Here is a 22,381-nt window from a genome sequence, read left to right as displayed (position 1 = left end):
CACAGTTAAAAAAACAACAGCCCCAAACTTTCAGCATCCCATCCTCCTGGGTGGACCTAAGTGTTTTGTTGGGACATAAAAAAAGCATATGGAAAAAATGAATTAGGATCTGGCTAATGTTCTGGGTTGGAAGGAGAACTTGGGGGGACGCCGTGTGCGGATGAGGGGATGGCCGCCACCACGGGAGACCAGCACGTTACAGAGGGCTCTGCAACCCAGAGAGACCAGAGCAGTAGGACTGGCAGGGCCAAGGACAGCTGGGGACTCCGCCTCCTGCGCGGTACCGTCGGGCCCTCGGCCGTCAGGTCACTGGCTTCTGGAACACAGGGTCCATGACAGTGGATGAGCAAGGGCTTCCTGTGACCACTGCGGTGGGAGGAAAGCGGGCACCCCCGAGCTACGCCGAGCCACCCCGAGCCAGGCATGACTAAAGCACGAGCCAGAGGAAAAGTTTAGAAACCATTCCTTTCTTTATTAAACATAGCTTGCAAGTGATAAATATTACAAAGTTTTTTTCTTTTAATCCTTTCTCCAAAAATTAGCTTATTATTTGAATCTGTTACTGCTGAAATGCTCAGCAGCATCTGAAACAGATGGGAGTGTATTTGCCTTTTTGAAAACCAGTTTCTGTTGGTCTTAGTTTTTTCATTTTAATTTCCAAACACAATGCAGAAAATCAGAATGAGTTTAAAAAAAAGGAAACTTAGAGCCTGTGCAAAAGGGTCTTGCCCCCCCCACCCCCATTCAGAGAGGCCCATCCCGCCCCAGCCCTGCTCCCCGCCCCAGCCCTGCTCTGCCCCCCGCCTTCGCCAGGCCTACGCCACCTCCCCAGATCCTCTCCAGGCTTCCCAGGCCAGGAGCCTACAGGGTGGGAGCCTCAGCCCAGGCCGTGGGGAGCCGCCTGCAAGGGCTCACGTGAGTTCTGAAGGAGCCAAGAACTGGGGTGCATCGGGCTCCGCTACGCTGTCACCAAGAGGACGGGCAAGTTCTGCGCACCACCCGCCCTCGCAGCTCACAAAGGGCGAGGCGAGGCTAGACCAGCAGCCTGGGCACCGCCACTCACGGTCGCGGGCCTGAGGCCAAAGCTGTCCCAGGTGCCCCTGATGGCTAGACGTCACTCTGCCCCCTTTCTCAAAACCAGAGGACGGGCGGGGGGCCTGGCAGCCCTCGGGGCGGCCGCACCCCTGCCCCCGCTGCCCCGCCCCTCCCGCCCCGCGAGCTGTTGTTCGCAGGCGAGGAAGGAAGCAGAAGGCAGTTTTACACCGGGTGGTGGGTGCTCTCCCTGTCACTTCACGGGCAAGAAAACGGAGACCCGGAAAATGAACTACCAAAGGTCACACAGCAAGTTAATGGGAAAGCCTGGGGCGACCCCAGGTTTCCGGCCGTGGGCTGCGGCGCCCCGCTCTCTGCGGCCCCGACCGGGAACCCGAGGTGCACGGTAGCCCCTCAGCCCCGTTTACGAAGCCGGGAGCTGCGAGCAGCGGCGCGGGGCTCGGGAGGTGAGGCTTCCTTGGGAGGTCCTGTTCAAGCCCTTTGTCTCGATCATCCCTCGATAATCCACTGTCGAAGACCCACAACTAGGTTCTTGTTTGGGGGGGCGGGGTGGGGGAAGTCCCCCGCGCAAGAAAGCTTGACACTGAATTTCGTTACATAGGTATATTGTATATATGCTGATGCAATCAGAGGAAAAAAACAGTGCAAATACAGTTACAATTCATAATAATACTTGGTTTCGATGCCCCCAGGAACTGCCCCATTCCTCGGCTACCTCCTGACCCCAGCACTTCCCACAGGGTCCGCCTAATGCCGGGGCGGAGGGCGGGCAGGCTGGGGGAGGGCGTGGGCTCTGCGAGGCAGTGCTGGTGACCCGGCGGGGCGCAAGGCACGAATCAGGGCTGGGAGGTGGGGGAGGTGGCATCTCTGAGGAGGGGTGGGGCTGGGGCCGCGCCGGTCTCAGTGTGCTGGGCCCGGCCCACTCCCCGCCCCACCCTCCACAGCCCTGCCTCCCGACCCCCGCCCCTTCCCCAGAAACCCTTTTGCACGGATCATACACAAACGGGCACATTACAAAATGACATAACACAGTTTCACAATATCCATGGCGAGGGCTTTTTTTTCTCTTTTTCAGGTTTTTTTTTTTCTACACAATGTACAATTCCTTTTAAATGGATCAAGAAATAGCTTATATACACGAATGAGTCCTTGTTATAACATCTCCGCAGCAAGTATCATAAGCTAATGAAGGTCTTGTTGGAGGGCAGGGGAGCCTAGGGCCGGGTGGGGTGGGGTGTGGAGAGGAAGGTTAGGAGGAAGGAGTGCTTGGGGTAAGGGACAAAAGTAAAATACCAAGAAGCATCTTTACAAAGCGGCTATAGCTAAGTCCTTTTAAAGGGGAAAGGAAAGGTAACCAAAGCAGGAAAACATTTATCTTTGTGTCTTTAAAAAAAAACAAACAAAAAACTGTCTACCATACATACATCCAAAAATATGGAAAAATACTTATTCCGGGGATGAGAAAGTCCAGATGCTGTGGTCAAATGACAAAAGTAGAAAATGAAAATTAAAAATTAAAAAAATTTGACAAATGAGGACCTCTGTCCCTCACCTTTACCCAAGCCTTCCTGCTCATCTACCAGTTTCGGGCATCTTGGGAGTAAGCCACTGTCCACAAAGGACCACCTGGAGAGCCTCTGGACGCGGAGGACGTCAGGAAGAACCAGGGGGTCCTCGCTCTAGTCGTCCTCTGAGCTTCGAGAGCTCCGGGAGAGGATAACTCTGAACACGGCGTCTTTCCTCCTATCTTCAGGCAGGAGGGTTAGTGTCTACGGGCCCAGCCTGGCGATGGGGAGCAACGAGAGACTCGGAGGGACACAAGGTGATCAGCGACGAGGAACTAGAGAAATAAGGAAGGGTGGGGGCGGAGATCGAGGGAGGAGGCAGAAGGCTACGACTTCACCATGATTACGGGAAACTCACCCCCATCACTAAGCCCAAGGAAGGGTATGAAAATGGGGAGGAGGGTTAAGAAATCAAACCTCAGCGACTGAGCAAGGGTCACAGAGCTCTACTATTCGACAAGCTGCCTCTATGCAACTGAGCCTGAGGGGACAGGAGCGGGGGAGGCTCCCCTGTCCTCCCCTGCCGCCTCAGGCCCGGGGCAGGCACTCGGCTGGGTGTTCCTTCCCCATCGCTCCTCTCATCTAAACGTCCTACTTCCAAACCCCATTCAGGGGTGCTGGCTCCCAGGGAGGAGGCTCAGCTCAGGGCAGGGGTGGCCCCAACCAGACGGTATTGCACATTCTCTGTTCCTCACTTCGAGTCTCAAGTGACGGACTTGGGCACCTGGTACCTCCGAGCTGGGGGAGGGAGACATAACAGAAATGGCACTTGGTCACGGTGGGCGGGGCAGAAGAGGCTACACAGGCCACAAGGCGAGATGACTTGTGGGCGGGGGTGGGGCGGGGGGAGCTTCCAATTTCGTGGAAGAGAGAAAAGCAAAACCAAACAATTTATCCAGTGCTTTCGAAGCACAGAGGGCAAACAAAAGATGTAAGAATATATCTTCATATATATATATATATAAATTTAAAATAATCCCAGACCCAGTTTCATCACCCCCCTCCCTCTCCCATCACGTAGCGTCAGGGGGACCACATCCCCCTGAAAACCACTCCGAACAGCCCCATCACTAGGTTACTAGCATCTAGCTTCAGATCACTTCACCACTGGGGGAGCCCAGACACAGGCTGTATCTTTGCTCCTTTATTAAGTGCTCAATGAATTCGGGGAAGGAAAGAAAAAACCCGGGGAGGCCCGTAGGGCCAGTATAGTAACCCGCAGTGGCTCTGGGGTATGCGGGGAATACGGAGCCTGATTCCAACTCCTCCTCCACCCCTCATCCCCCAAACTTTATGGGGAAGGTGTGCAGTCTGTGTGTGTTAATTTTAAAAGTGCCTTCTTACTCTAAGAAAATTATTTAATTTCTTAAAATAAAAATGGGGGAATTTTTCCAGGTGGCTTTCAAGGCAAAATGCTCAACTCCAGGCTTCACACCTTGCTGCTCCGAGTAACCCTCCCTCCCCCTGCACTCAGGCAGCTTCTGGAGCCGCAGAGGCCAGTGAGTGAACATTACCCGAGAGCGGAACCCGGCCTCCAAGGGGCTTCCCTGACCTCCAAACCAGCCTGGTCCCTGCTGGGCCCCCAGGGTGTGGGCAGATGGGACGCTAACCTCCCCCTGACCCCAGAACAGCAACATTGCACAATTCAGTTCATTCTCTACATTAGTAGGCTTAAAGAAAAAGCTGAAAACAACACAAAAGGAAACTTACTAGCGTCCTGGGGGGTGGGGTGGGGGGGGAGCCAACAGCTACTCGGCACAGAGGTCCAGAGCTGGCGACCGGAGGGGTCTGGCTCTGAGCAGTTACTGCTGTACCTGCTGTGGGAGGCTGGGGCAGGACTCCGGGCTGCTCAGGCCTCACCTCCCTGCCCTTTCCTCCTGGCACTGAGCGGGGAGGGCAAGATGGACGGAGTCTCCCCTGCTAGGAGAGAAAGCCCTCCCGGCCCCGCCCCTGCCTGCCCCCAGTCTCTGCGCTCCTGTCTCACTCACCATGCCCAGCCCAACTTCTAGGACCCTGGCTAAGTTGGGCTGGAACAGCCACATAAGAGCCGGGGCCGTGCTTTCCCTCTTGCCAGGAGCAGATTAGGAGTAAAAACGTGGTATGGGGGACGGCAGAATTTTACAAAGAAAATAAGATGAAATAATTTTGGGCTAGTTGACCTGGAACAGACTTCCATCTCCACTGGGACCAGGAGAGCACCCAGGAGGCCAAGACCAGCCTCCATCCCTCTTGGCTGAACACTACTTGTCCTCATGTCCCTCGTCCCCTTCTCTGTGGGTTAAAGCTTCTCCCTACAGGCTCCTTCCCCTCAATCTTAGAGCCCGACTTCAGCACGAACACTGCTTCCCAGACTGTCCAGACCAGAGACACCCAAGTCCTCTGTTTGATGGCCCCCCCACAACCCCAGGTTAAGTGCATAAAAATTTCTGCCCCCAACACTCCCAGTCATGTCCCCTTGGGGAACCCCCTGCAATGCTCCTGTCACTTATCTGAATGTCATCTGTGTTTAAAAAAAAAAAAAAAAAGGCAAAAGTAAAGAGAAAAAGAAAAATACTGAGGGAAAATAAAAAGGTTTAACTGTCCACTGAACAAAGGGAGGAGACACATCATCATTAAAAATGACAATAATTATAGCATAAAAACTTTAGAAACACACGTCAGAGGGCTTAGATGGCTCCCCAGGCCCTCACTCTGACCTCCACCAAAGGCGAGGAGCACCTCCCTGTAAATGGGGACAGGAGAGAAGACGAGAGCAGCAGGGTCGCAGCAGTGGGGGGTGGCGGGGCAGGCGCGGGTCTTCCTGTTGATTTTAGGTCTGTCTTCTGTTTCTCGGTTTTGTTTTCCGTGTATGGTAGGCACCAGTACAGGCACTGCATGCGACGGAAGTTGGGGGCAATGGGAGAGGAGGGGTAGAGGGTTCGAGGCTGGGGCAGTACGCGTGGGCAGGCGTTATTTCTGCCCGCTGATGGACTGCGCTATAGACCGGGGAGGGATCATGTCTAAAAGGTACTCCCGCTGTCGGTCCGCCAAACTGGGAGCTTTGTGTCCTCCGATGCCGGTGTTCAAGTATGCGATGTTGACACCTGGACCCAGAAGACAGAAGTGGGGGGGGGCATTAGAAGAGGAGGCAGCACCTTCTGGGGCACGGAGCTGGGGCTGGGGAGGAAGCAGCGGAAGCTGTCTGCCCCGTCCAGACTCAGGCGAGTTTTAGGTCAGCAGCCAACTGCCCCCCTGCATGCCAGCTTCAGGGAATGAAGTCTTCTTGACACTTCAGTCCTACCAGGACTACAATAAGCACAGTCTTGACAGGATGGGAGAGTCAGAGGAAACAGTGGTGAGACGGGATTAACCAAGGCAGAGAGACACACTCATGGCATCTGCTCTGGGTTTGGGGGCGCCAACTGTGAGGAAGCACCCCCCGCCATCCAGAGAGCACCCCGCTCTTCTCGACAAGAGATCAGCAGCCGCACGCCCACCAACAGGGTGCGCCAGACAGCGAACCGATAACGGCAGGTACTGTGGCGTCTTCACCACCAAACCCCAGTGTGCTATGCCCTGAATGTGTTAGGAATTTAGCCAACACTTGCCATAACGAAGAGTGAGGTGGGCCTCGAGAGAGGGCGGAAGCAGCAAAGACTCTGTTCCCAGGGAGCTGCGGCCTAGCCAGCCCAGCCCTTCTTACCTGGCATCCCGAGGAGGCCGCCCGGCACAGAGAGCTGCGGCGCCTGTGCAAAGTTGGAGAGCATGGACCGGGCAGAGGTGGGGATTCCACGCTGCAGGCTGCTCTGGGGCTGTGGGGCCTGCAACGGACAGCGGACGGGGGGATGACGACGTGGCCGCCACGGAAAGGGTAAGGGGGGAGGGGAGGATGTGGGGTACAGAAGAGGAGAAGGACTTCCCACCGAAGAAAGACAAGATGGGGTCAGCGGCTGAAAAGCCCTCCCAGAGACCCTCACCTGCCGAAGCGTATGATGTCTCATGATGGTGTCTTGTTTGCTGACACTGGAAACGGCGGGAGCCGCCGTGGGGGAGAGGGCTGCCTGCTGCTGGAGTCGCTGTTCAATTTCCTGTTGGGAGTCATCAGGTCAGCCTGGCAGGACAGCACTCCGTGTCCTACCCACAAAACCTAGAAGTCTTCTGATCTCTAATGCCGCCAGCGAGCAGGAGGGAGATGGAACAGGCCGAGAGTTGGGTGGGGACGTGCACCAAGGTCTCTGGCCACAAGCAGCCAACACGGCTTCGCTGATGAGGGGAGCCGTCTGTCTGGGAAAGCTGGTGCTCAGGAGTGGGCAGGAGAGGTCTGGGCGGTGGCAACCAGCAGACTCAACCGATGAACCACGACGAGTTTATGGAGGTTTTAGTTTTGACTCTTGTCTACCCATTTTCCAGAAGATCTATGATGCTACCCAAAGAGGTCTGATGAGTGGTGGGATGGAGACGGGATAGAGGAGAAGGATCCGAGCCTCCCAACACATCCTCCTCTCCCCTAGACATTCGGGACTCCGGAAACGCCACAGGGGCACGTCCACTCACTCCGCACCACTCCTCTTCCCTGGGCCGCGTCACAGTCCGCTCTCTCCACTGTCATTCCCTTGCCAACCACAGACTGTAGAGATTCTGTCTCTCCAAGAGGTTCAGGAGAACCCCTGGCCGCAGCCAAGTTGGCTCTCCGCCAACAGCTGGAGAAGACCTTCCTGGAGATCCTGCCCTCGAAGCCTCCCGCTCCCCTGCTCCACTTCCTGCCTAGTGCAGCCAACACGAGTCCCACCAAAACCCATTTCTTTGAGGAGGAAATAAGGTTGCGTGAATGGAGGGACTTCTTCGGCACCACTAGGGAGGGAAACCCACGTCTCAGCCGCCTGTCCCTCCCCACAATGGACCACACTGTTGTTACACTGCTGCCCACCCAGAGACAATCAAGTGGAAAGGGGAAGACAGGACAGTAAGGAGAGAAACAGGGAACCCGGGCCTCGACCTGCCAGAGTCCAGGTCATCAGGGACTGTGGGGGTCACACAGACAACCCCGCTAAACCAGAATGAACTACCTCTCGGGAAAGCCCCACCGGAGCAGGGGCTGCCAAGTCTGCGGTCTTACCTGTTCCTGCTGTAGGGCTTTAACAAACGCATTTTTCAGCCGGTTGGTGTGCTCAGCCTTCAGAGCCTTCTTCTGGTTGGAGGTCATGCACTGCTCACACAGGATCTTCCCGTTCTTCTCCTGCTTCCAGTGCGGGGTGAAGTCTGTGCGGCACTGGGCGCAGACAAAGGGTTCGACCCGCAGGAGCGACGCACAGCTCTTGCCTAGACGCCAACAAGAACAATAATGAGGCACTCGTGCTTCCCACCCCGATTCCTCATCAAACCAATTTTTTAGAAGATTATTCTGCCGAAGTAAGGAGACTCTACAATTTAGAAAATAGTTTTATTTTATTTGACTGTAACAATACCACCTCAGGGAATTCGGAGCATGGCACCCTGTTTAGAGACGAGGAGGCCAAGTCCAAGTGTGGCCGCTCACGGCCAAGCCCGCCCGAGAACCCACGCACCCTGACTTCCTCGTCCGGCGAGACGGAAACCTGTTGTGCTCCACCGGACTGCGTCTGACTCCGCCAACACTTCTGCTCCACAGCATCTTTTTACGTCAGACTGCACTCAGCCCTGGCCCAGAAGTTCACAATCTTTAGCTTTCAATGTCTGAATCGCTCCCTTCGTGATCTGCTGCGAGTCAGGACTGAGTCCCTCGGGCCATCGCCCCTACCATCACATGTTCCCCCCTAAGTCCATGAGTTTGGAAATTCAGGCATAGTAACTTGTTAGTGTTAATACATCCCGGTCCAGCCACTACTAGGACTGTGCACGTCCTCCAGAAGTCCTACTTTCTCAACTCTAAGTCCTCAAGCGGCAGGGACAGCGCATGACAACGCAGCACAATGCCACCCGCACACAGACATGAACAGTAAGTGCTCTAGTCATCGAAAATGCAACCATAGTGCCAGGCACCATTGAAAACTAAACAATGAGCTGCAAAAATTACGCAAAATACAGTAAAAATATGAAGCCTAAGCTATGCAGACGCATGAAAAGCATTTCTGCTGTGTTGTTCCTGAACAGTCTCTGAACAACGGAGAGGGGTGTGGCAAGAGTGAGGAGAGGTCACTTGGAGGCATACAGTTCCCCGCGAGCCTCGGCCCATGTCCATCAGGCCTGGCAGCCTCACCTTGGCTGTCGATGACACTCTGTACGACTTCTTCCAAGCCCACCATGTAGATGAACTCGCTGTTGGCTGCACTAGGCAGGAAGTGGAGCAGGGGAGCGGGAGGCTTTGGGGGCGGGATCTCCAGGAGGGTCTTCTCCAGCTGTTTGCGGAGAGCCAGCTTGGCTGCAGCCTGGGAGTTGGCGGCGTCAGTCATGGCGCTGGGGCTGGGAAGTGGTGAGGACACTCTGTTCACGGTCCCTGGCTGGATGTGGGAGGCAAGGTTCATATAGATGGCGGAGGATGCTGTGCGCTGGCAGGGAACAGAAGAACTCGACTGCTGGAATGCAGGGAGCACAGCGGTCAGTGACGGGATGTGGGAGCAAGGATCAAGTCTTGCTTTCATGGCAGAAAGCGCTATCTGAGCCCCGTCTGCACTGCCAAGCTTGCCCCAAGCTCAGAAAAAGACAGGAGGTGTCCAACCTCAATGAAAAAGATCTCCAGCAAAGGAGAATGGTAGCGGCTAGGACAACAGCTGAGAGGAAAATGGGGGGATGCTCTCTCTCCTCTGTCCTTGGGCCTCTTCTTCCCCAGGCCCCTGCTTCCTTCCAGGCAGGCGGACTTGCTGCTACTCACTGCGCCACCCCCTTTGCCCACTCCTGTCCTCAGGGGCTCCCCTGCACCAGCACGCTCATCAGGACTGCTGTCAATCCAAACTCTACCAGAACCGCCCTGGGTTGTCCTACATCTTCTCTACGTCCAAACCTTCAACCCTGTGGTCCTCTCAACAGGGAAAGTGATAAAAGACTTCCCTGCCTCCACACCAGGGCTCTCTTACCGGCTGGTAGTTGATGGCAGGGTTCATGCTGGGTGTTGTGGTACGCACAAGGCCAGGCTTGGGTGGGCCCCGCTGGCCCTGTAGCTGGGCAGGGTTTGGTGCGATAACACGTTGAGACATCAACATATGTGGGAGGGTGGTATTGGCCGCCGAACGGATGACACTGTGACCCTGAAGGGGGAAAGAGGAGAAGTCGTCACAGCTGGTAAAATACCCAGCAAAATGCTAACGAGGCGACACTGTAGCGCACAGCTGAGCGGGAATGCAGACTTGGTAACTGTGTCTAATCATCTACTGAATAAATGTATCATCAGTGTCAATCCTGATCAGCGGCAGGAATCCCTTGGTTTTTCTTGGTATAAGCTAGATGGAAAGGGGCAGAGCTAGAAATGTCCAGACGGAAGGTAGGGATTACTCACCCTACTATGCCGCCTAGCACCACACAGCAAGGGGGACCCAGGGGGACCCAGCACCGTGGGTGACAGCACCCCTACCCCAGCCAGGTTCTTCTATAATCGTCACCAAAGTCCCAAACCAGAGATGGGAGACAAAGGGCTCTCCGACACCAAGACCCCAAGGTGGGTCACATACCTGTAATGTTCTCAGACTCTGCGGTTCAACCCCTTGGGCCCCAGGCCGGGAGGGAAGCTTGGACAGGCCCTGCTGTCCCCCGTGGGCAGGAGATGGCTGAACAATGGACGCTGCATTCTGCACGACTGGGGTCTGAGGGGGAGAAAAGACCAGAGACGGAGTACAAGTCTGGCACACTCCCAGACTTTTAAAATTCCTTGTTGGGGTGAAGCCTCTGTTGACCAGAAGGAAAAATGAGAAAAATGGAATCAAGGTTTTCTTGATTAAAGCCTAACTAAGATAAAGATGGGCGCCTGGGTGGCTCAGTGTGTTAAGCCTCTGCTTTCGGCTCAGGTCATGGTCTCAGGGTCCTGGTATCGAGCCCTGCATCGGGCTCTCGGCTCAGCAGGGAGCCTGCTTCCCTCTCTCTCTGCCTACTTGTGACCGCTCTCTCTGTCAAATAAATAAATAAAATCTTAAAAAAAAAAAAAAAAAAGCTTAAGATGAAACAAAAACAGAAACCACCACTATTCTTAGAAACGAAAACCCATGGGACCAGAGAAGAACGGGCCACCCAATGGAACCTACCTGGGAAGTCCATTCTCAAACCCAGACATGCATTTCTAGGGCATAATACCTTCTGCACCACGTTCTCTTTCTGTAGCTGGCTCTGCCTCAGTTTCTTTAACAGCACCAGCCGAGCTTCCTCCAACCGCAGCTCATCTCTCAGCTGCTTGATGAGCTGCTGCCGTTCCTCCATGCCTTTCCCCTGAGGAGACAGGAGGCGGTGAGTGAGGGGAGCAGGCGCCCAGAGTCCCTTCCTGTAAGATGAGGCTTCCTCCTGGGCTGGAATCATCTCCCGACCAAGCAGAAGCAGCACCGGGACTGGTGTCTTTCTGTTCCGGAGCCCAGCACCGGGCTTGGTATTCAGCAGGTGCTCAAAAAAAAAGTGCTTACAGAATCAAAGAAGAGACCACATATAAATTGCAATCAACCAGATTTCTGGCAAAACAGAAGAATGGCCACAGGGAGACACTGCTTTCCTTTAAAATAATGTTTCTGGATCTTTTAGAGCCAAGTTTCTTCTAGATATACATAAAAACTTAGGAATCCCTTCATATTATGAGAACCAGGATAGGGCGCTTCTAGCCTAGAGTTTATGTGACAAATGAAGTTTTGTTTTCATATTTTCCAAAGGTAAGTTATACTGAATATGCTTTTGTCAAATTGTATTCTTCACTTGGTTCTAATAATTCCCTGTAAAAGGGCATGCCCTTGGGGCACGTGGCTAGCACAGTAAGTAGGTGGAGTGCATGACTCTTGATCTTGGGGTTGTAGGTTAGAGTCCCATGTTGGGTGTAGAGGTTACTTAAAAATAGTATCTTCAGGGGCGCGTGGGTGGCTCAGTGGGTTAAAGCCTCTGCCTTCGGCTCAGGTCATGATTCCGGGGTTCTGGGATCGAGCCCCGCATTGGGCTCTCTGCTCGGCAAGGAGGAGCCTGCTTCTCCCTCTCCCTCTTCCCCTGCTTGTGCTCTCTCCCTCTGCCACATAAATAAAATTAAAAAAAAAAAAAAAATTCTTTCAGGGCATCTGGGGGGCTTGGTTGCTTGAGTGTCCGACTCTTGATTTCAGCTTGGGTCATGGGACCGACCCCCACACTGGGCTCACCCAGTGGGGAGTCTCTGTGAGAGTCTCCCTTCCCCTCTGCTTCTTCCCCAGCTGTCTTCTCTCAAATAAAAATACATACATCTTTAAAAAACATAAAATAAAATCTTAAAAAAAATTTAAAAATTAAATAATTAAAGGGCATGCCCTTGAGGTTGAGAATCACTTATGAAAAGTTTCATCAATGGGGAAAAAAATTTCATCAATGGGTAATTATTTAGATTAAAAAAGTAAACCATAAAAACACAGAACTGGGACTCTTATATAGGAGGAGCAAAAAATGAAGAAAAAAATTGTTTTTTCTCTTTTCTCTCTTTTTTACCTTAAACATCTCTAGGTTGGCTGCTTTGAGTCTTTCTTCCATTCGGGAGCTGGAACGGGGACTGGAAGCCTCATTATCAGATAAAACAATGATGTCTGGGGAGGGAGTCAGCCTTCCTCGGTCTGGCTCACTAGACAAGAAAAAGAAAAATCCAAGTATTCCAACAGTGAAAGTTCATAGAAAAGTTAAAATTTTTTTCTACACTAAACAAAGAGATTCAAGGGAACTTAAGTCTGTCCCAATTCACCCAGGGTATTCAAGTCCCTAGGACGAAGAAAAGACCAAGATAGTAGTGGTGGTGAAGCCTCAGCCTCGGGATTTTCCGTCTGAATTCCCTGTGTGGGGACGACACACACACAGTCACTGGCTTCAGAAATGGGGACAAGAGAGGAGTGTTCTTATCACACTGATCTGAATAAAAGTTCTCAATGTTTCCCCTACACCTCACTCTCCTTTGGGTTGTCTTACTAGTTATGCAGAGGCTCAGGAAGAAAACAGCGTGCAGGGAGAAGGGCAAAGGCAGCTGAGCTCCGGGACAGACGCTGCACTGCTAACGAGGACCCTAAGCTCATTACGCCCACAACAACATGGTCCCGGCCACCTGCGGGTTTACGAAAGAGGAGGTTCTATGACAACCCTTAGTTGTCTGTTCTGTTAGGACAGTCTGTTCTGTCACGAGTTAAGGCCAAAGAAGATGCTGCTATCAGCTGCTTGAGGGAACAGACAGGGCCAAGTCTACAGCCTGCTGGAGGGACTGAAACCCTGAAACTAGACATACGGGACTTGCCTCTACTTGCCAGAGTTCTACTTAGCATCTTCCCTCAGCAAGAAACTATCTAGAAATGACTCTGAAATCTAAATTCTCCACACTGGGTCCCCGTATTCCCAATCTTATTTATTAGACAATTGTAGTTTTGGTCTTTTGGGGCTAGCTGTAAAAGCATCCTACTTGCTTTTCTGATTTAAAAAACCAACCAACCAAAAAACTGCACTGAATTCTGAAGATTCTAATTGCCTCAGGCCCCCAAATCAATGACCACATCTTCTAACTCTCTGACTTCTCAAAGATACCCTCCCAGAACCTTCTTCCTCAAGACCTTCAGTGTAGCTAGGAACACACGGATCTAAAGTAACGTGCAGCTGTTACTTAAACATGAAACTCGAACCCGTAAACCCACAGATCTTTAGTGCTGAGAGCCTTTCTCCCATTTCTCTGGGTCTCTTCTCCCAGCCGCTGGGCCGCAGATGCCTTTTGAACAGGGCACCCTGGCTAGACAGAGTAAGAATCCAGTTTCTCAACAGGGTAAAACAGAGTTAGTGAAAGCAACCAAATTTAGCTGAGAAAACAGAGGGACAGAGTGACGTGTACGAGTGTGCTGGGAACTATTACATCTGTCTGGACTGCTCTATAACCGCTGGTCACAGACGGCAAGCCGAGGATATGAGGTTACAGAAAAAGAAGGCACTAGAGAAGAGCCTGTCTTTCTCTGACCCCAAGTGGCTGGAATAATGGTCAGGCCTTACGGTGTTTGATTTTATTTTCTGGTGACTTCATTTTTCATTTCTGTGTTCCTTCATCCCTGCCTTCCATCCCTAACACTAACACAGGTGACTAATTTTGAGCTCTGGTGGATTTCCAATTCTACCTGACTTCCCAATGTTTATTTACATCAACATCTGAAGCTACCTCCATTCTGGTCCTGGCTGGATACACACATCAACAGCATCTCTAAGAACTCCTCCTTTCTCAAACGAATGCCACCCACTGCTAACGGAATGTCCAGCAACAAGACAGGCAGAGACACTCCTGGATGGAGACTGTGAATGAGTAGCATTTATCAAGAAGCATTTATCAAGGATCTGAAAACAACCCTAATAAACCCTAATAAAATAAATGATATTTTATTCCTGGATATAAATCAGACCCACAATAGATAATAGCACAGGCAAGGCAATACCAAGTCAAGTTTTGGTTCATTCTTCAATTTTTTTTTTTTTACATCTGACTTCAGATTCTGGTCTCATTAAGCTTTCCGCAGAAAGAAAATATTTTGCTACTTCCCCAAATATATATATGATTTACTTTATTTGGTGTTCTTAAGTACGAAACTTTACCTGCCGGAGAGAGATCACAAAAAGTCTGTTTTGTTGCTGACCTCACTTATGACCCGGACTGCCAGATTCCCTTAGGAGCTATGTAACAACTTTTTTTTTCTTAATAGACAGTTTTGTTTTGTATTTTAGAGTTGTTTTTTTTTTTTTTTAACTTGATTGGTTATTTTTAAAAAGATTTTATTTATTTATTTGACAGAGATCACAAGTAGGCAGAGAGGCAGGCAGAGAGAGAGGGGGAAGCAGGCTCCCTGCTGGGCAGAGAGCCCAATGTGGGGCCAGATTCCAGGACCCCGAGATCATGACCTTAGCTGAAGGCAGAGGCTTAACCCACTGAGCCACCCAGGTGCCCCCAAAGCTTTGTAACTTCTAATCCTTATTCCAGTTGTAAAAACAACTAAATAGAACGAAAACTGCCATGTTTCTCTAGCATTCCAAAATATAAGCAAGCACTGGTTTCACACACACCTTATTTCATATACGTTGTAACCTGCCCAAATGATGGAAAAAAAAAAAAAAGATTTAGGCAATTATGATGAGGCTATCATGGATGTCAGGGCTCTTCAATCTGCTTTTAAATTGTCTTCTTTCATCCAGATCAAAGACACTGTTGTTCTCCCTGCTGAACAATTTATTCTTATAAAAAGCTTGGGGCTAAGTGGAAATAATTGTCAGTGGGTCTGTGAAAGGGGAGAAGAGTGGCAGGGGCCAGTGGGGCCTACCTTCCCATGCAGAATAGGGATCTACATAGTTTACATCAACCCTATTTTCCTGGAGACCATTAAAAACAGTTCCCAGTTTCCAAAGGATCAAGTTCCAAAAGTTCATTCCTCTAAAATAAAATTAAATGCAATAGTAGGGTTCTCAGGGCAGTCTGACTTTTCAAAGCAGAATTTTAAAAATTTATTTAATATGATACCAATAATACTAGTTCTGAGATCTCATCAAAATGTGTAACAATGTTTCTGTGAAAAATGCATTTTCAGGGCCAACTTGGGATCTGAGGAATCCGTCCAACATTTGTCCTCTTTCTCCTCCCTCGTCAAGTAGGGTCGGTACCTGCTCCAGACGGCGAGGGTGGTTACGGGCATGTGGGCTGCTCAGGGGCCCGATCACATTCATAAGCATTCTTTTTTTCCCAAGGATCTCAGAATTAATCTATTTTCATCATATTCTGCTGATACTACATATAGCTTCCAAGCTACCCAAGGACTTTTCTTATTTATGACCAACAGGGAATTTATTTAAAGTTTCCTAAGGATTTTAAATGCTATTACCAAGAATAATGTTCCATCATTGGGTGTTTTTTTTTTTTTTTTCCAAAGATTTTATTTATTTGACACAGAGAGAGAGAGATCACAAGTAGGCAGAGAGGGAGGCAGAGAGAGGAGGAAGCAGGCTCCCTGCTGAGCAGAGAGCCCAATGCGGGGCTCCATCCCAGGACCCTGACATCATGACCCGAGCAGAAGGCAGACGCTTTAACCCACTGAGCCACCCAGGCGCCCCTCATTGGGTGTGTTTTAAAAAAATAATTGTGTGTGGGGGCACCTGGGTGGCTCAGTTGAAGCAGCTGCCTTCGGCTCAGGTCATGATCTCAGGGTCCTGGGATGGAGCCCTGGATCAAGCTCTTTGCTCAGCAGGGAGTCTGCTTCTCCTTCTGCCCCTCACCCTGCTTGTGCTCTCTAATAAAATCTTAAAAAAAAAAAAAAAAACAAAACAAACACAAAAAACTTGGGACATTAACAGTAAGTAAACATTAAAAGCTAGAGAAAGAATCCCAGGTAAGGCTCTAACTGGGGGCACCTGGGTGGCTCAGTGGGTTAAGCCTCTGCCTTCAGCTCAGGTCATGATCTCAGGGTCCTGGGATCGAGCCCCGCATCGGGCTCTCTGCTCAGCAGGGAGTCTGCTTCCCCCTCTCTGCCTGCCTGCCTGTTTGTGATCGCTCTCTGTTAAAAAAATAAATAAAATCTTAAAAAGAAAAAAAAAAGGCTCTGACTGTTCCTTTCGTTCTTCTTCAGTCGTAAGACAAATTCAGCTGAAGGGAAGTGGACACTACAGAATCATTCTCAAGCCCTATCAGCTATATGTGAACTATTAATAAACAACGTTCTTAAAGCTAAGGTTGTCTACACTGTGACTCACTGTCCCAGAAGTTGTCCCTTCAGCCAGTACCTCCTCTGTGTACGAGCACCACTGTTTCAAGTACTCAGCCTTGACAGACACCAGAAAAAAGTCCTGTGAAACCGTGTACGTGTGAGAGTACACACACGTGTATGTGCACAACATACGAATGTTCACGTGTACGTGGAGGCTGACGAGAGCAGCACAAGCAAAGCAAGAAGGCAGAGAATCAGCACGTGAAGACCACCTCCTTGTTCGCACAAAAGGAGCTGGGCCCCTGCTTTCGGATGTAACGGAAGTGGGGACTCCGTCACAGCACACTGGAAAACTGTCAGGGTGACCTGAAGGAACGCCTGCTGCCCTCTAGAATGGCCCTGCGATGGGAGCGGAGCCCGCATCACCTCCCTGCCAGCTCTACGGTGCCTCGTTCATCCTGAAATGACCTTTCGCCTAAGGGTGCTGACTGCGGACTCTCCGTGCGCTAAGCAGAGACAGGAGGCACCGAGCTCCACTGGGAAATGAGAGGGATTCCTGGTCAGGCCCAACGGCACACGCCTGTCTTCTTCCAAGAAGCACCTCCTCTCACTGGAATGCATCCCGGAGGAGGTGCCCCCGCAGGAGGCGGCGGAAAAGCGCTGTACCTCCGCCTCGCGCTCATATCCACGGGCTCGTCGCTGATGTTCTCTTTGCCGGGCCTTCCGGCCGCCCTGCCGTCTCCGTGAGGCCTGAGGTTCCCATTGAGTTTCTCTTCGTAGCCCTTGACGCCACCGCCATCCTGCTTGGTGGGCAACTCGTGCGGCACCTCCAGATTCGCCAGGTCCTTCCGTTTCAGCAGCGCCAGCATCTTCAGGCGTTCCATGGCCTCGTGCCCCTCCATTTTGAGTCGCTTAGCCAGGACGTCGTCTCTCTCGTCCGCCGGGTCCAAGCTCCGCTTCAGCAGGTTGAGGCGAAGGGCATCTTCTGTCATTCTGTCCATCCTACGGAAGGAAAACATGAGTGAGATGAGAACACAGCCTCTTCGGCAGTCTGGAAGGAATGAGGGTGGGTGGCAGGGGTACTCAGAAGAATCATGGGGAACCTGGTCGGCTCAGCTGGTGGAGCATGCGACTCTTGATCTCGGTTGTGAGCTCAAGCCCCACATTAAGTGCAGAGCTTACTTAAAAAAAAAGAGGGGAGCTTGGGTGGCTCAGTTGGTTGGGCGACTGCCTTAGGCTCAGGTCATGATCCCGGGGTCCTGGGATCGAGCCCCACATCAGGCTCCCTGCTCAGTGGGAGCCTGTATCTCCCTCTCCTCTCTGCTTGTGCTCTCTCTCCCTATCTCTGTCACTATGTCTCTTTCTCAAATAAATAAAATCTTAAAAAACAACAACAAAAAAACCAGTTTGAAGAAAAAAAAAAGAATCAGATACATGGAAGTTCAACGGGCACTGAACTAACCTTCTACCTTCTATCTTCCCAGAACACCTATAACTAAAGGAGATTTCTCCACTCAACCTCAGCAGTGAGAAGTAAACCTCAACTACTTTCTAGTCATCAAAGTCCTTACTATATCACCACTACACTCAACTGGATGGTCCATTAAAACCCTACCTCTCTCAGAATAAACATTCTTTTGTGACAGGCTTTTTGTGCCTGTATGCTCAAAGTCAGATGCATTGTTTTTTTTTTTTTTTTAAAGATTTTATTTATTTTTCAGAGAGTGAGCAAGCACAAGCAGGGGGAGGGGCATAGGGAGAGGGAGAAGCGATTCGCCGTTGAGCAGGGAGCCCGATGTGTGACTCCATCCCAGGACCCTGGGATCATGACCTGAGCCAAAGGCAAACGCTTAATCGAGTGGGCCACCCAGGTGTCCTAGATATGCTGGTTTTAACTATCAAACCAAATCCTTTTCCTGGAAAAGACTCTTATGAACGGAGAAGTTCGTCCAGTCACCCAGGCGTATCTTTAGCTGGCCTATCTTATGAAGGACGAGAAGCCGGAGTGAACAAAGAGCACTTCACGGGAAGCCACAGTTGCTGGATGCAGCAAGTCTATGCAGATACAGATTCAGTATCTTAAGACACGTGGCTTTAGGGGCGCCTGGCTGGCTCATTTGTTGGAGCAGGAGACTCTGTTGTGAGTTCAAGCCCACTGGGCACAGAGCCTATTAGAAAAAAAAAAAAAAGATACTTGGCTTTTATGAAAGACTCAGGTGTTTAGGCTGAGAAGAGGTAATACTTTCTCTACTTATGCAACAGAATTATTAAAGGAAGAAAATTATCATTTTCCTTCTCACTTTTTTTTATGCTAACAAAATCTAAACGCAGAATCTTTTCCATACTTTTAAATCCAGGGCTGTTTTCCTGGTAGGAAATAGCAATAAGGCACTGCAAAGAAAGTTTTTTGAGTCATGGAAACACAGGTTCAAACTGCTAATTACTTTTATAAGGTCTTATAAGTTACTTTACCTCCCTAAATCTCAATTTTATCTTTAAAAGTGGGTACTTAGAAGATGCTCAACAGAATTTAATTTCTATACCCTAGGGTTATGACTTCTAGACCTAAAACATGAGCTCAGACCCAATAATTCACAGACTCGAGTAGCAAGACAGAGAAGACCAACGATGCTAACTGTGCTCTTGCAAAGAAAAATATGTTTATGCTTGTGGCAGCTTCCTTCTTGTAGTGAGGAGTAAAATAACAGCTATTTAATCCTTTCCTGAGTATGACCAAAAAACAAAAACAAAACAACCAACAAAAGGAAACAGACATTTTGGAGATCAGAAAAAGAAGTCAGAAGCCAGATCTCTGAATTTTTGGGTAATGTTACTTCTTTTCTTTCTTTTATTATGTTATGTTAGTCATTTTTAAAAATTGTTATCTTTTTTTAAAAAAGATTTTATCTATTTATTTGAGAGAGAGTGAGCACAAGTGGGGAGGTGGTAGGGAGGAGCAGAGGGAGAGGCAGAGGGAGAAGCAGGGCTCCCACTGAGCAGGGAGCCTGACTCGGGGCTCCAGGATCCGAGGCCTCCAGGATCATGCACTCAACAAAAGGCAGTTGCTTAACCAACGGAGCCATCCAGGTGCCCTGAATCTACCTATTGAAAGCGCACAATTTGGGATGTTGGGTGCCTCTGCTGATTAAGTGGTTGGCTTTTGATTTTGGCTCAGGTCTGATATCAGGGTCCTGAAAGGAGCCCCGTGTCTGGCTCCACGCTCAGCAGGAAATCTGATACAGGATACGTCTCATGTATGGGCGCTCTCTCAAATAAATAAATGTTAAAAAAAATAAAGTGCACGTTTCAGTGGTTTTTACTATATTCACAGAGCTGTGTAACCATCACCACAATCAATACTAGAACATTTTTATCATCTACCCCCTAAAAAAACCATACCCATTAGCAGTCCCTCTGCCCCCATCTCTGTCCTCAACCAATTTACTTTCTGACTCTACATTTGTTAATTTGGACTTTTATTCTTTTTCCTTTTTCTTTTCTTTTTTGAGAAAGCGGGGGACAGAGAGAGACAGCAAGTGTGCACAAGATGGGGGAGGGGCAGGGTGAGAATCGTTAAGCAGATTCCATGCCCAGCGCACAGTGAGACATAGGGCTTGATCTCATGACCCTGAGAAATCCTGACCTCAGTGGGAATTGAGAAACGGATGCTTAACTGAGTCACCCAGGCACCCCTGGACTTTTCACATAACTGGAATCATATGTGGTTCTTTTGTGACTAGGTTCTGTCAATGGGCATCATTCCTGTCTGCAGCCTGTGTCAGTGCATCTGTCTTTTCATGTCCAAATAATATTCCATTTGTGTTCGTGTATTTTGTTTATCCATTTATCAACTGATGGACATTTGTTTTTTCCCCTACGTTTTGCTGTTATGAACAATGCTGTTATGAATTTCTGTGCACACGTGTTTTTTTTTAAGATTTTATTTATTTATTTATTTGTCAGAGAGAGAGAGAGGAAGAGAGAGCAAGCACAGGCAGACAGAATGGTAGGCAGAGGCAGAGGGAGAAGCAGGCTCCCTGATGAGCAAGGAGCCCGATGTGGGACCCGATCCCAGGACGCTGGGATCATGACCTGAGCCGAAGGCAGCTGCTTAACCAACTGAGCCACCCAGGCGTCCCCTGTGCACACGTTTTTACGTGAACAGGTTTTCAGTTCTCTTGGGTAAAGGCCCCGGAGGGAACTGTTGGCTGCGCGGTAGCTCTTCGTTCAGCCCTGGCTGCTTTCCAAAGAGGCCGGGCCATTTTATATCACCACCAGCAGCACATGAGCTTCCAACTTCTCTGTATCCTCGTTTCATTTCAACAGCTTCGGACAGGAGACAGATGACAGAACACAGAGTCTTTAGCTACAGGTCCCCCTAAGGATCTGGTAATTTTGATATATGTTATTTCTGAAGTGGCTGACTTCTGAAAAATGCCCACAAAGTGGAAACTGGAATGCTGAATGCTACAGAACATCAAAAGTTAAACCCCAACTCCCCAGTAACTCCCCAGTGTTCCAGGGAAGGTGACCAACACCTCATACTGAGGGGCACCTGGGTTGAACAGTGGGTTAAAGCCTCTGCCTTTGGCTCAGGTCATGATCCCAGGATCCTGGGATCGAGTCCCAATCAGGTTCTCTGCTCAGTAGAGAGTCTGCTTCTCCCTCTCCCTCCCTCCTTCTCAAATAAATAATAAAATCTTTAAAAAAACAAAACAAAACATCTCATATTGAGAGGATCACTGAGAATCCCATGGGAAGCTGCAGGTGAGGAAAGTCTGTTACTCAACTGATCATACACCTAGATGCAAAAAATACTCCAGAAAAGTACAAAGCAAGATACACAAATGCAAATTAATATGGCACAGAGTTCCAAGTTTTGAGGCAAATTCATAAGCACTGAAAATATGTTAACAAAGGAACAAAACTTCTATAACCTAGAGTGAATGGAGTCTGGGACCCCATTATCATCCCAGCTTCTCAGATGGTTATACAAACAGTTGAACACTGCTCAAAGACACCCCCCCCCCATATTATACTCCAGCAAAATACACAGATACACTAGAAGTTGGGAGAAACCAGAAATAGATATTTGAATGTCTAAGGTAAGTAATCTTTCCCAAGAGATGCCTTGAAAATGCTGATCAAGGGACGCCTGGGTGGCTCAGTTGGTTGGGCAGCTGCCTTCGGCTCAGGTCATGATCCCAGCGTCCTGGGATCGAGTCCCACGTCGGGCTCCTTGCTTGGCAGCGAGCCTGCTTGTCCCTCTGCCTCTGCCTGCCACTCTGTCTGCCTGTGCTCGCTCTTGCTTCTCTATGACAAATAAATAAATAAAATCTTAAAAAAAAAAAGAAAATGCTGATCAAACTTTCCTTGCCCGTTCTTTACTGATCTAGCCATTCTGCCTCAAAATCCAATAAAACATGGATGAATCTTGAAAATATCATGCAAAGTGAGGTAAGTCACACGCAGAAGGATAATTATTTCCACTAACATGAGGTACCTAGAAAAGGCAAATTAACAAAGATAGAAAGTAGATTAGTGGCTACCTGGGACTACAAGTGGAGACAGGACTATGAGGAACTATTATTTAATGGGAACAGAATCTCTGGGATGAAGAAAAACTTCTTGGTGGTGCCTGGGTGTGGCTCAGTCAAGCGCCTGCCTTCGGCTCAGGTCGGGATCCCAGGGGTCCTGGGATCGAATTCTACGTCTGGCTCCTTGCTCAGCGGGGAGGCTGCTTTTCCCTCTGCCCCTGTTCATGCTTTTTCAAATAAATAAGTAAAATCTTAAAAAACAAAAAACAGTCCTTAAAATGGACAGTGGTGATAGTTTCACAACACTGTGAATATACCTAAGGCCACTGAAACTGTACAGTTAAAAATGGTTAAGTTGATAAATTTTGAAGAAAAAAAAAGGTTAAAAAAAAGAAATTGTTATATTTTGCCACAATAAGAAAAAAATCTGTAA

The 22,381-nt window shown here is 49.6% G+C and overlaps 1 protein-coding gene across 4 annotated transcripts in view; it reads right to left on the bottom strand.

Moving 5' to 3' along the window:
- Positions 1 to 447: 447 nt before the first annotated feature.
- Positions 448 to 22,381, bottom strand: part of GATAD2B (GATA zinc finger domain containing 2B) — an 89,983-nt gene continuing 68,049 nt past the window's right edge. For 2 of the 4 annotated variants that reach the window (XM_047704188.1, XM_047704187.1), the window contains exons 2-11: positions 17,078 to 17,413; positions 12,204 to 12,333; positions 10,854 to 10,985; positions 10,238 to 10,369; positions 9,647 to 9,817; positions 8,833 to 9,148; positions 7,714 to 7,916; positions 6,575 to 6,685; positions 6,301 to 6,418; positions 448 to 5,701 (exon numbers count right to left, since the gene is read on the bottom strand). In XM_047704188.1, the coding sequence (XP_047560144.1) occupies positions 5,568 to 5,701; positions 6,301 to 6,418; positions 6,575 to 6,685; positions 7,714 to 7,916; positions 8,833 to 9,148; positions 9,647 to 9,817; positions 10,238 to 10,369; positions 10,854 to 10,985; positions 12,204 to 12,333; positions 17,078 to 17,412 (1,782 nt within the window). In that variant the 5' untranslated portion in view covers position 17,413 and the 3' untranslated portion in view covers positions 448 to 5,567. The remainder of the gene's footprint in view (positions 5,702 to 6,300; positions 6,419 to 6,574; positions 6,686 to 7,713; positions 7,917 to 8,832; positions 9,149 to 9,646; positions 9,818 to 10,237; positions 10,370 to 10,853; positions 10,986 to 12,203; positions 12,334 to 17,077; positions 17,414 to 22,381) is intronic. The other 2 variants (XM_047704189.1, XM_047704190.1) reach the window with 2 other exon arrangements.

This window comes from Lutra lutra, chromosome 15 (genome assembly GCF_902655055.1).
Source record: "Lutra lutra chromosome 15, mLutLut1.2, whole genome shotgun sequence".
Classification (NCBI taxonomy): Eukaryota; Metazoa; Chordata; class Mammalia; order Carnivora; family Mustelidae; genus Lutra; species Lutra lutra.
This window is presented reverse-complemented; position numbering and strand designations above follow the sequence as displayed.